General features: G+C 44.3%; 1 protein-coding gene across 6 annotated transcripts in view; it reads left to right on the top strand.

Annotated features, from left to right (window-relative positions):
* arhgap46a (Rho GTPase activating protein 46a) overlaps positions 1 to 12,074 on the top strand; it is a 30,107-nt gene extending 18,033 nt beyond the window's left edge. For 4 of the 6 annotated variants that reach the window (XM_085273199.1, XM_085273203.1, XM_085273202.1 and 1 more), the window contains 8 exons: positions 1,609 to 3,040; positions 5,097 to 5,763; positions 5,997 to 6,089; positions 8,104 to 8,177; positions 8,449 to 8,648; positions 9,183 to 9,274; positions 9,368 to 9,537; positions 10,411 to 12,074. In XM_085273199.1, the coding sequence (XP_085129325.1) occupies positions 1,609 to 3,040; positions 5,097 to 5,763; positions 5,997 to 6,089; positions 8,104 to 8,177; positions 8,449 to 8,648; positions 9,183 to 9,274; positions 9,368 to 9,537; positions 10,411 to 10,605 (2,923 nt within the window). In that variant the 3' untranslated portion in view covers positions 10,606 to 12,074. Of the gene's footprint in view, positions 1 to 539; positions 691 to 1,608; positions 3,041 to 5,096; positions 5,764 to 5,996; positions 6,090 to 8,103; positions 8,178 to 8,448; positions 8,649 to 9,182; positions 9,275 to 9,367; positions 9,538 to 10,410 lie in introns of those variants that run through there. The other 2 variants (XM_085273205.1, XM_085273200.1) reach the window with 2 other exon arrangements.
* The last annotated feature ends 1,132 nt before the right edge of the window (positions 12,075 to 13,206 follow it).

Raw genomic sequence — 13,206 nt, 5'->3', positions numbered from 1 at the left:
CACACACAGGGGTTTCACATGTTTACAGCTGTCACCTTGTCACCACTGGGTGGTGTGGGGTGATTCTCATCCATCAGAGCTCGTCTTCACACGTGTCTGTCTGTGAGTCTTTTATTTAGGCTGTAAAGGGTCTCGATTGTTTTTGGGAATGCAGAGATCTTGTGGCGTTCCCTCCTTCAGTGCTTGGGTCGTGGGGGGCAGACACTGGGGCCAGGTGGCTGAGTCCCAGCTGTTTACAGGCTCTGCACGCATGGTGAGTCTGTGGGACTGGTCAAAGATGAAAACAAGTTTATATTCAAAAGGCTGAGATGGTGTGACTCACACTATAGAGGAGGGTGGCACAGGGTCTAAAGAGAGAGAGGACTGAGCTGTAGCTAGGAGAACTAAAGGAAGTTTGCCGTTGGCTGGAGGACCTCAGGGGAATCGTTTAAGTATTGTTCCAGAGTTGTGGGGTGGAGAGGGGGGGGGGTCCCTCTGCCTCTTTCTCTCCTCCCTCTGCGTCCTCTTCCTGCCGTTACAGCCAGACTTTCTTCTGAGTCCCAGTACACTTGGAAAAGGGAAGCCATTGAACATTGGTTTTGTCTCTCCACTGATCTGCGTTTGTGTTGGATTTACCGGGACATAAGGCGATTAGCTTTGATGTAATCAATTACCCCGCTGAATCTTAAGTAGTGATTAAAGGAAAGGAGGGTAAGTGTTCTTTGCCTACCTTTAAACTTATTTACCTCTTTGAACATTGATTAAGCAAGAAGATACTCTGAGCTTGTTTGTTTAGTGTTGCTACACATGACTTCCTCGGACCAGGCACCGTCTGTGTCCAAGCATGCATGTATGTGCAACAGTGCCGGCTTTAGACGCTCACTGGTTTAAGAGGGCAAGTTTCTGATCAACTGTGGAATGAAAAGTCCTGATTACTGTGGAAGATTATGAGGCAGCAGCAGACCAGAACAGTGTGACCAGATTGATGGCAGATTGTTTTACATTGCTGGGATTAGCAGTGGGTCATTGGTTTATAAGTTAGCCTGGCCTCTCAGCCAAGTTCAACTTCAAGTAAGTTGCACTTTGAACCCGAGTCAAGATATCATCTGCCCACTGCTGCAATCCTGACTTTTCTCAGATCAACCTCTTTTCCCATGGTCACAGTTGCTTTTCTAGTGTTTCAAATGTTTTTCAATCCTTAAAAATATCAAATATTACACATAACTGAACTTACTATGTTCTCCAGACATCTGAGACAAGCGTGAGGAGGAATGGATGTGTTTCAGTGAAATATGTTCAGAGAGTCATTATTTTTAGCCTCTTTAGCTACAACACACACTAAAGTTATTGTCTCATGCTTTGGCATGGCTATTATGACTGCCAGACTAAAAATGGAGTTAAGTATTTGGAGGTCAGTGAAATGTTTGGAGAAGAATGTGTGGATTGCTGCAGATTTTTTTTCCCCAGCCCTGTCAGCAGTGAATATTTCAGAGTAGAGGAAACCTAGCCAGTGGCTGTATGACTGCATACATATGATTACATGATTTTTACTGCCTCTTGATGTTTGGGTTTATATTTAGACTTGATTATTTGTCTGATCTCATTGTGTGCATGTTTTCCCCTTTTCAGGGATACTTCTCAAAGATGGCAGCCAGCACCTGGTTCTAAGGCAGCCATGTTGGTGAAGGTGAACAGCATGAGCCGCACCCAGCCCAACCCAGCAATCCAGCAAAACCTCCAGCAAAATAAAGCCAATACCTTCACCCTCCACACCTCCTGCAACAAGGCCCAAGGGGGACAGTTCAGCTCTGCACAGGGATATAAAACAGCCCCTTCCGGCAAAATGACAGGTGACACACGTCAGGCCCATCACCTGAGAAAAGCCAGCAACGGCAGCTTTTGTTTGGTGACGTCAGACAGTAGCCATCCCAGTCCACTCCTTCACAGGTCACAGACGAGCACACCACGCCCCGTCTCTCCCCATTATGGCTGCACTGCTCCAATCTATGATGAGCCAGTTTCGGAGTGCCCTATATATGATGAACCCCCCACAGACATGGAGGTGGAGGGGGCACACTTGTACAATGGACAACTTCTGTCTCGTTTGACACCTACCCATAGTCTCCAGAAACCCAGACTCCTCCAGCAACCTGCTTCATCTCATCCAGGGTCCAGACACAAGAGAAATCCTTCTGCTTCCGACTACAGCCCAGCTGGCCTGGAGTGTATCAAGCACATGGTCAACGTGGACCCCAAACAGGGGCTTCTATCCAGCTCTCCTGTGCCCACGCGTTCCCCTTCACCTACCTCCAGGCAAGACCCTGTATTGACGCAGCCTCAACCGTATCCACATCCCCACACTCACTCTTTACAGCAGGGTCGAGGTCAGTTAAGGGACAGGGAACCAGGAACGCCAGGCCCAAGTTCACTGGACAAGAAACAAAGCTGGCGGGTCCTGGAGGCCACTGTGCAGCGCGCCATGGAGGCTCGGCACAGCAGGCAGAGCAGCCAGGCCTCTCAGGACTTCCCCTCCTCGACCCCGCAGGCCACAGCAAACTATCAAGACTCTGGTTACTCCACTGGCCCCTCCCCGAGTCTCAGGCGAAAGAGCAGGAGAAGGGTGGGAGCCGGTGGTGGTGCAGGAGGTAGGCCAGGGTCAGTAGGCAGCAGTGGGGAGCTGTGCGCCCTCAATGAGAGGTTGATGGCCGAAATGAGGGAGGTGGTAAGTCGCTCCAACACAATGAGAGAGGTGAGAGCAGGGCTGGATCCAGAGATGGGGGAGAGGGTTGTTGTAGCTCGGACACGCTCCCCCGCAGACTCACTTAGGTGGTACGGAGGAGGAGGGGGACGGGGGTCGGCAGGAAGGTGCGCATCTCGAGAGGACCTCACTGGAGGCCCCCGGACAATGAAAGGGGCAAGTACCTGTGACAACCCAGCCCTGACTCCTCTGGAAATGCCAGGGAGGCAGAAAAGAACTTATGAAAAGGTGGATACCTTGGAGTTGAGTGTCAATAGCCAGGCCAGCCTGTCGTCACCAGAGACCCCAGGACCACCCTCCCAGGTAACCCCCTTATGTTTCTGTGTGTATTTGTGGGTCTGTGGGTGGGTTGGTGAATGAGTGACGCAAACAGCAAAAAGTTTATTTTGTTACAAACAACTACTTACGATTGTAAGATAAGGGCTCTTATCCAGTGTTTTGATACTTTCCTGTTTGATTAAGAGATCAACTGTTTTTGTGTGGTCTGTTTTCCTCAGCAGGTGTGCTTGGATTAAGCTTTGTTCAGTTTGAGCGCTGGTTACTGATATTTGTCGAGAATCAATATCTTAGGAGGAAAAATAAATCAGTTTCACTGTCAAATGAATATTTAGCTGCTGCTTTTATATCATCAAGTTTGTATGTTCTGTGAGAGCTGTGAGTGACAGACAATATTTTGCAGTAATATTCTTCTTTACTATTAGGTCCAGTTATATTTTTTTTTAAACATAATTTGGTATTTTTTTTTATTATGAGGTCTTATGGCTTATTAAAAGGTATCCATAAGAAATTGCTGTGAAAATGGAAAAACAAATTTCTGACCTCTATTTGGACTAATGTAAGTAGCATAGCAGCCAGTTCCAAGGTCTGCTTCTTCTAATCAACAGGCACACACCTCATGCATCCGTAAATGTTAAAATCTCTATATAAAGCCGTTTAAGTTCGCCTCTGCAACCCACAGTGATTAATGTTTGATGCAGCGGTTGCGTCTGGGATGAAAACAATAGGCCTAATCCGTTTCTTTGAGAAGAAATTAGAGGATTTTGTGAGTAATGCCTCTTACATTCCAGTCTTGAGTGCCTAAATGTCCCCAGAACATTTGACAGTGAGCAGGCTGAGCACCACTGACAATAATGGCCACAATCCCAGCAATAGCTGTCATCCTCTTACCACCGTCCATCTGCCCTGCCCTGCAGGTACTGTATACTCACATGCCAGCTCTGTGCTTGGGCATCTGGGGCCCATGCCAGGCCAGAAAGATTCAGGACATGGCTTCCCTTGGTCAGGAAGGAGAGCCACTGTGGCCCATATGGCCCATGTTTGGCAAGGAGTTACGAGGCGGACTGGTACCACGGCTTATTGGTACCACTGTAGCTATAGTCTGCTTGACAACAGCCAAGGCCCCCTAAGTCTGTCCTGGAATGTTCTTCAGACCTGCTGTTATGTCACTCATAGATTATAGCTGGTTATGTGTAATTACAAAAACTCTACTCTAGAAAATGTAGTGCTAGAGTTCTTTTCTTTTCAAAGAATGCACTGGAACAATTTTTACAGAAACAATCCTTTTCTGTTCCCACTGTTCCTTGTACTGATCCGTCTGTTAACTAAACAGTTTAATTTACTAAAATGAGTCTTTTACATAGTAAAATGTATTCTCTACTTCATCAAGCATTCAATTTGTTCATTTCATCTAGTACTATTTTAAAGCTGTAGTGGATTCCTTTTAAAGCCAAATCACAGACCTGCTTTATTTGACTGAGAAACAAAAATCTGAAACCCAGCTTGTCTGGCACTCATCACTTCCATAGGACCGCAGGGTCTCGTTAAAGACATGTCAATGCTTTTTAGGTCCCATTAGTAAATCTGAGCTTTGATTTTGGCTCAGGGTTTGTGTTGTTCTTGGCTGTTTGGGGGATATGCGTCGGTTACTGGATTCCTGTATTAAGAGAGCCAAGGTGCTCCTTTCACATTTACATGGCCACGAACTCAACCTCAGGGATCACAGGGAAGTCTTGTGCAGAGCATAGATGTAACTCGGTTAGTGTTAAAAAAAGATTATTTTTTTGTTTGTTTTTTGGTGCCACTACGTGCTCACCTACTGTTCAGGACAGGGTTCATAAGGATTTGTGGAGATTTCTTCCTGTTTCAGTTCTTTGCTGGCATTAGGGAATAAATGTGCCAGTCCTGCAACAGTCCCCCTCGAGTCCCAGCACTGCAGAGCCGAGCATAGTAGGCAGAAAGCAGCCTGCCTCTCAAAGGCTGCAGCTGCATGCACACAGTTTGCATATTTGCTGCACTCTTGCCTCACATCCTCTCTCCTTTACTTCCTCTGTCCCATGTCCACCCCGTGTCCTCCCTGCAGGCCAGCACCCTAGAGCTGCAGGCTCAGTTGGAGAGCAGAAAGAAAGGCATGGTGGATGGACGGACTGCTTCCCTGGGCCCCCACCGCCCCACCAACCACGACAACGCAGAAGGAGGTGATGGTGCGGGTGGAAGAGTAGGAGGGTCTGCCTACCAACTCTCCTACGCCACCCTGCGGCAGCCCCCACCTCCTGACATTGGCATGGAGGACTGGGCCAGCAAGCATCTCAACATGCACACACAGGGACTCTTCCGGCGCCGGGTCTCCATCGCCAACATGCTGTCTTGGAACCGCGGGTCCATCAAAAAGCCCATGCTCATCACCAGCAATCGCGCTGTCAGGAAGGAGGCCTGCGAGATGTTCAAGCTCGTCCAAGCTTACATGGGAGACAGGCCCTCACGTCTCGACCGCCGTCACTGCGCCCTGCTTATCATTACCAAGTGCTGGGACATGCCGGGGCTGCGGGACGAACTGTACGTGCAGTTGGTGAGGCAAACCACAGGCAACTCCAGCCCCAGAAGTTTGGCAGCAGGCTGGGAGCTGATGGCCGTCAGCTTGGCCTTCTTTGCCCCCTCCCCAAAGTTCCGCTGTTACCTGGAAGGCTACATACAGAGACACACGGAGCCAACCAGCGACAAGAAATGTGAGTCTCAGACTGAGCAGCAGGGTGGGTCACCTTTCTTTCTTCTGTACCTCCCTGTGTTGTCTGATTAAAGTAGTTCCTGTTTTTTTTTTAATAGTTCTCATGTGTTCCTCCTTGCCCTTCTATTTCCCATTCGGATTATATTTCTGTTTTGTCCAAATGATCAAGTGTAGTATGATGAGGTGTGATCTTACTACTGGCTCTGTTTTTATCTAACTGATATTTATTTGACCTTTGCTATTGTGTGTGTTTCGTAGTGACCCAATTCATACTGGAACAACAGGAACTAAAGCTTAAGAAGAATTCAAAGTCCAGAAAGAAGCGAAAACAGAATTCAGAGGAGGAAGAAGGTACATTTTTTTTTGTTTATGTCCCTTTCAGTCCAACATATTACTTTTTGAAACAGTTTTCCCCACTTGGTCATGGTTATCTCTTGGACAGGGCGGGGGAATAAGTTTAAAGATGTTTTTCTACTCTCTTTAAAACATGTCTGGAGTCCAAGCAGAGCAAGCCATTACAAATCAAATATATCAGTCCCTGCAGAGTGACCACTCTGAGTGGGATGGAAAATGCAGCACTGTGCAGTTTGTCGGTCGAGTACATGCTGATGTACTTGCCGGCACCATGAATGGCTTCTTAGAGAGTTGAGCTGAAAAACAGTAGGATGAGAATTTCATGGGGCCCTGGACACAATTGGCCACACTGTGATTCGTATCAGCGGCCTCTCTCTCTCTCTCCCTGCCACTTGTTTGTCAGACGGCCTTTTAAGTGGATAGCTACTCATCAGCACGTGCCCTCATTAGACCAACCCACACTGCCAGCTCTGGTGATGATGTCACCAGAGAGGAACCCAATCTTTTCAACAACAGCGGCTACACGCTTTGTACTTCACTGACTCAGGGCTTTACGCTGGAAAACCTCAAGCTGACTAATGGGTCAAAGAGAAAGCCCACTGAACCTCGCTGAGTAACTCTAATGGCCAAAAAGAATCCCGATGACCGCCAACAAGCAGAAAAACAGTATGAAGAAAGCTGCTGTTTGTGTGGCGGGTTACAGAGCTGGAACGCACTTTGTGTTTTGACTAGCTCAACAAGCAGCTGTGAGCAGCAGGTGTGGGAGTCCAACATGGGAACTAAAGCTGAGGTCTGGCCTAGTGTGGCCTTGGAAACATCTACACGTTTGGGATCAGAAGTAGGGCTGTTTTCAGCCAGCACTTGGAGGAGCATTTTGCAAATAATGACGAAGACGAGACATAAGCCTTCTCTTTATTTTAATGACTCTGTTTTTGTTGTTGTTAAGTTTCCCTTCAGTCTATGTGTAGACGGGTGTCATGCCGTTCTCAGCCTGGTACGGTACACTCAAGCTCTTAATGAGCTCATATTTCTCCCGGGCTTTGGTTGCCTGGGTGTTGTGTTTTTCATGCCAGCAAGTCTGATGTAAATATAGACCACCGCTAGTGTTTAAACCCCTTCTTCTCACTGCAGTGCAGGGGCTCTACACTCTTGCTTTTCTTCCTGTAAATGTTGGGAACTGTTTGGGGTGGGGGGAAAGCCAATCTTTGCCAAGATCAAGGGCAAATTATTGGTATGATCTCGCTAATTAGACATAATTATAGTCAGACGTGGGCAGATTAGCAGAAGTTGCAAACTTGCATAGGAGTCACCTGTTTGCTATAAATCTGTAGACTCTTGGGATTTTTGGGAATGCACTGGAAAGTGTTACTTTTTAAATTATTGTCAGTAAATTTGTCCAGTCTGGGCCTGATTAAGGTTCTTGATAGAGCGAAGTGTGAATACAGCACTAGAGCTTCAGAGTTTAAGTATTTATCACACTACACAAATATGTAGATATATTTTTTTTATAAGCTGAAAAAATGACTGAACAATCAGCGCTCTATTCTTTCGTGAACTCTAGGTGTAGAAAATTTCTAGGAAGATCAGGTGCTTTTTGAATCAGCTTTTTCTTTTAGGCATTTCTCATCCAGAATAGATCTGGACCCTGCTTTAGGGCAGGTAGCATACGGGAAGCCTCTGTGCTTCTTATTCACTCCAGAGGCTTTTATGTCTTGTGTGTGCTGATGAATCACCTGAACATTGGATGTGTGGGCTGGATCTTGACTCTGAGCTTTTGTTCAGCAGCAGTAAATCTTCCCTCAGCCTGACAGTTTAGCCGGGCCTGCTTTAATCCCCATATGCCAGAATCACACTGTCAACAAGTCTCTCCAATTACCAGTGCCTGCTTTGATACTCTATGTGACATCAGTGGGGAAAAACAGCTTGGGAAAGAATTTCAATCATTTATTATTTTGTGTGTTCAGTAATGCCTGACGCTTAAGGGGTTTACATATTGTTCCTTCTCCCACAGGCCTCCCCATCAGCACCTATGCCAAGTTCTGCCACCGGAAGCTGCAGAAGGTTGCAATCACCGGTGGCAAAAAGGTACGCTAGAAGAATAAAAAGAGCTATCAAGGTGTTTCAATTCCACATGATAAAAGTTCAGGCATATCAGTTTTAAAGGTCTGATGTGAATCATCTTAGATAGCGTCACAGAGAGAAACATAATTACAGGTATGCCTACAGTCACAGGTATAGACATAAACACAGACCCAGTCATTGTAGCACAGCTGCAGACACAACCATCATTAGTATCACGGCCCCTGATATACCCAGGTTGTAAATCCTCCCCCTGTGCTTCCTTCTCACCCTCCAGGGTCTACGTAAGCCCACTTTGGAGGAGATCGACCACAGCAGACGGGCTATTGTCACTCCCTCCCTTTTCGGCAGTTCTCTGGAGGAGGTGATGGAGCGGCAGAGTGAACTCTTCCCAGACAGGAAACTGCCCTGGGTGCAGGTTCAGCTTTCCCAGTACGTTCTCGCTCTGGGCGGAGCTCAGACAGAGGGCATCTTCAGGTAAGACATCTAAACGTATGTGTGTGGTCTCCTTTAGCCACGTATTTCTCAGCGCTCTCTCCTTGAGCACAGTACACAGAACAGACAGCAGAAAAAACACTCCCAGGACAAGCACTGTTTTGATTTGATACTTCATGATATGTGTTTACATTACAGCTTAAGCCTACAAGCACGTGGGAGCTTCACAGCCGAGTGTTTGTGTAGGGTTTTCACCAGCAAAATGCAATCCTGTAGCATCTTGACTTGTTTAGAAAACGTTTGCTTTTCACTAAACATACTTTACGCAGATCTCTCTCTGTGAAACATCTACATAGGGAAATTCCTGAGGAGGGTGTTGTTTGGTTATATTGCTTATTCTGTTTTTGTGTTGTTTCATGCAACTACAGCAAACAAAGCAAGAGTCACCAGGCCACATTTGAGGCCAACTGGGTGTGCGTGAGGAATGGGTTTTGCCACCAGGCATGAAGAATGTGCAAAGTAGAGGTCCCTCTTGTGGCTGCTGGTTGTAACTGTAGGGTTGCTTTTTATCCACAGGGTTCCTGGAGATATTGATGAAGTAAATGCACTGAAGCTCCAAGTAGACCAGTGGAGGATTCCAGAGAACCTCTCTGACCCCAATGTTCCTGGTGAGCGCTGATTTTTAAATTTGAAGTATTTGATTGTTTTCTTCTTGAAGTTTTTCTTTATTAAAATAAAATCTCTTGTCATGTCTCGTTCAGCCTCTCTGATGAAGCTATGGTATCGGGAGCTGGAAGAACCCCTCATCCCCATGAACTTCTACAAGCAGTGCGTCACTAACTGCGATGACCCAGTGGCGGCCATTGCCGTGGTGCAATCTCTGCCTGAGCTCAACCGGCTCGTTCTCTGCTACTTCATCCACTTCCTGCAGGTAACCAATAAGCTGACAGATTCATAATCTTGTCACGCAGGGTCCTTAGTCATGGTGTAGTAAGTCAACACCATTGTGATTATATATACACGTTTTGTTCAAAACAAAAGATCAGTTAAAACTGAACTTTACACTAATAACAAAACTCGGGGGGGAACGTCACATAAACATTTAAGAGTGGTTACAGTTGTCTGTAAGTGAAAGCACCACTCATTCAAAAAGAGCTGCAATGCAGAAGTAAAAGGAACAAAACAAAAACAATGATGAATCAAAAACTAGAATGAACACAAAGTATTGACTTAAAAGGTGTAGGATGACTTAATTGAGCCGTCTTACAGAGCACTTTGTCATGAGCAGACCTTTTTAATGTAGTCCACCAGATTAAAAAACAAGACAAAAGAATAAATTCTTGAACAGTGTTAATCATACCTAGTGTTTGTTTACCGTCCTAATAGTAAACATTTTTATTATTTACAGTGAATTACACATTCTTAATCAAGTTTGCTTGTCCTTGATCATACATTTAAAAACAAATATTCCTCTTAGTTCAATGCTACACATTTACAAGTTGCTGAATCCTATCTCAGCTGTAGGGCGAGAGGCAGGGTACACCCTGAACAGGTCACCAGTCTATCACAGGGCTAATAGAAAAAGACCCACTTTGGAATAACCAGTTAGCAAAACAGAGTGTTGGTAAACTCTTAAAAATCTCATTGATTGATTTATAAAGTAATTATATAATAAAACTATTGAGCATTTGACCTTTTTAAATAATTGAATATGACTCATGCATAAGTGACTGTAGGTTTAAGTTCAGACAGTTCACACACCTCCTGATTGCTTTTCCTCTCCTTCCTTCACTTTTATCTCCAGGTATTCGCTCAGCCATCCAATGTCGCAATTACCAAGATGGATGTGAACAACCTGGCCATGGTGATGGCTCCCAACTGCCTCCGATGCCAGTCCGACGACCCACGGATCATCTTCGAGAACACCCGCAAGGAGATGTCCTTCCTGAGAATGCTCATCGTTCACCTGGACACCAGTTTCATTGAAGGGGTGGTGTAGAGGTTGCAAAGCACAGAGAGTGCACCTCAGGGGCTGATCAGCCCTCAAACTTGTCCAGTTATACATTAGAAGCATGCAAAAATACTGTCTCTCTGTTCAGACCGCACTGGAAACTGTTGAGGTGAGATATTAAACTTCTTACAACACAAGGAGTGCGAAAACCGCTTTAGCTGGGACTTTGAGCCCTTGTGCTCTCCTGCTTTCTTACTGAAAGACGAACACACCACCTTAGGATTCACTGATTTTGATACTAAAATCCACAGTGACTGCTTACAAGTGGTTCACTTTAATGACTGTATTTTCTAACCGCTGCATGTGAAGGGGTTTACCTTTATTTCTTATCTAATTGGTAGAACTATAGTTACATGGGACAACTGGGCTGTGCAAAGTACAAACTTAGTTTCAGAAATTCCTTACTTGCACAAAAAAAACATAAGGCAGCAGTGTTAACGCTCTGCCTTTTTTTCTCCTCTCCCCACCCCTCTGGTTGATTTTATTCAAGCGTGTGTGCGTGTGTGATTGTCAGCGTGTGAACAAAAGGCACAGCCATCTATTATGTACAGAAAATTGAACATATGAAATGTAAAAGAGATCTTGTAATGGTGTCTTGTTAATAAGCTTGCCTGTGCTGTTTTGAGTAGTCGTACTGATAGCCGGTCTCCTCGTATTTAATTTTACGAGGCATATAAAGCCACTCCACCGCAATTATTCTGATAGACTACAGAGGCTTCATTTCAAAGCACAAACTAGAGGGATGTGCAGAAAGCTCTTGATAATGGATGGTGGCAATTTTCTAAGCAAATAAACATGGAACTACTTTGATTTTTCCAAATTCAAACGATTGCCTAAGCCAGGCGGGAGTGTTAATTCTAATTACAGCTCACGCTGTAACAACGTGGGAGGCTGGTTATTCAACTGATAATACACTCTCTATTATCTGTAAGATAAATTTCAATTGGAATCAAGTTCTCTTGTGTTTGTGGTCCCTATGTTATGCTTTTTTTTTTTTGGCTCAGGTCTTACTATAAAACGGGTGTTCGATGTGAGAACTGTACATGGCCTCTCTCTTTCTCTCTCTCACAGACTGAAAATTTGATTAACCTTAACACAATCCTCCTTCGCTGAATATTGATTTAACTGTCAAGTGCTATGAGAATGTAAACTGAGCTTTTTTGTGCCCCTCTTTAAGGCTTTGTCGATGTAAATATTTTACATGTAAAATAGTAGTAACTTCCTGTAAGTGTATTCTAATGGTCTGGGTTATGGTTGAGCTTAACTGTTGCTGTAAAAGAGCAATAAAAAAACTTTTGTGTTGTAATTAACTGATCATTTTTCTGCTGTAACCGCTCATCTTACGAACATAGGAATGATTCAAACCACTTTCCTTGTACATGCGTGTATGTGTGTTGGCATACTTTCTCATCGTAATAAGGAATGATTGTCCATGAATAAAGATTTGTTCAAAATTACTGTTGGATTCCCTAGTGTGTGCAATTTATTTGTATTTTGATTTTTTTTGGTTTGGGGCAGTTTGCCTTTATTCTGGTAATAATAGTTTGTAAAAAAGCGTGGAAGAACACCAAGTAACAAAGTCCTCTGATACCTCTGTGCAGTGGCTTAAAACTGTACAGTTCAGCCTGTATTAAAGGGTTTCTTGAGAGGTTATGATAAATCACTAATTTTCAATCCAATCCTTTACCTGACCATTTTCAAAGGAATGTTTTTGTTGTTTGTTAACAATGTCCCATGAATCATTCACAGGGGTCACGACTCTGTGATAGGCCCCAAGCCAGATATTTTCTTGGGCCGTTATCACCATGTGGGTGGCTGTGGCTCAGGAGGTAGAGCAGGTCATCTGCTAATCAGGAAGTTGTTGGTTTGATCACTAGGTGCTCCAGTCTGAGTGCCCAAGTGTCCTTGGGCAAAATACAAAAGCAGAGTGCTTTCATTGGAGTGTGAAAGTTGCACAGAAAGCACTTAAATGTTAAGTGAGTCCTCAAGCACAGTAATTCAAGAATGGACTAAGCTTTTCAACTAGGCTACCACAAGCTAAAAACAGTAACACAAAAACAGCTGTAACGCTCACAAGAATGGAACAAATGAACCACAGGTCCTCAGACTGCATGGACGGGTCACCAAACCTTCACACTTATTTATAGAATTCTTCATTCAACAATTTGCAATAGACCAACTTCTGCATATCACACACACACGAGAGTGTGAGTGGATGTTTTCATGTAAGTGGAAACAAATATATCAGTCCTGTTAATCTTTTTATTCTAAACATAATTTTAATACATAGATACTTTTTAGGACCTTGGCTAAAAGAGTTCAGTCTGTGCTGAAGAATCATGGTGATCATACCAAATATTGACTCTCAAGCCCATTAGACTTTTACATACTCAGTTTTTGCCTTATATACAGATTTTCTGTTTATGTTTCTTCATTTCAATAAATTACTGCACCTATTTTTATTTTCTAATTGTTTTTTCTTTTGTATAGACTAACATTTTATAATAAAATATTTTCTAATATTAAAATGTTGAGCGTTTTTTTATTTGATTTAAGGGATTAAACAATGTTTAACTACTAAAGTATACA

This window comes from Mchenga conophoros, linkage group LG5 (assembly GCF_057382185.1).
Source record: "Mchenga conophoros isolate Kocher_MC1m ecotype Shallow Benthic linkage group LG5, M_conophoros_male_GT1.1, whole genome shotgun sequence".
NCBI classification, from domain to species: domain Eukaryota; kingdom Metazoa; phylum Chordata; class Actinopteri; order Cichliformes; family Cichlidae; genus Mchenga; species Mchenga conophoros.
This window is presented reverse-complemented; position numbering and strand designations above follow the sequence as displayed.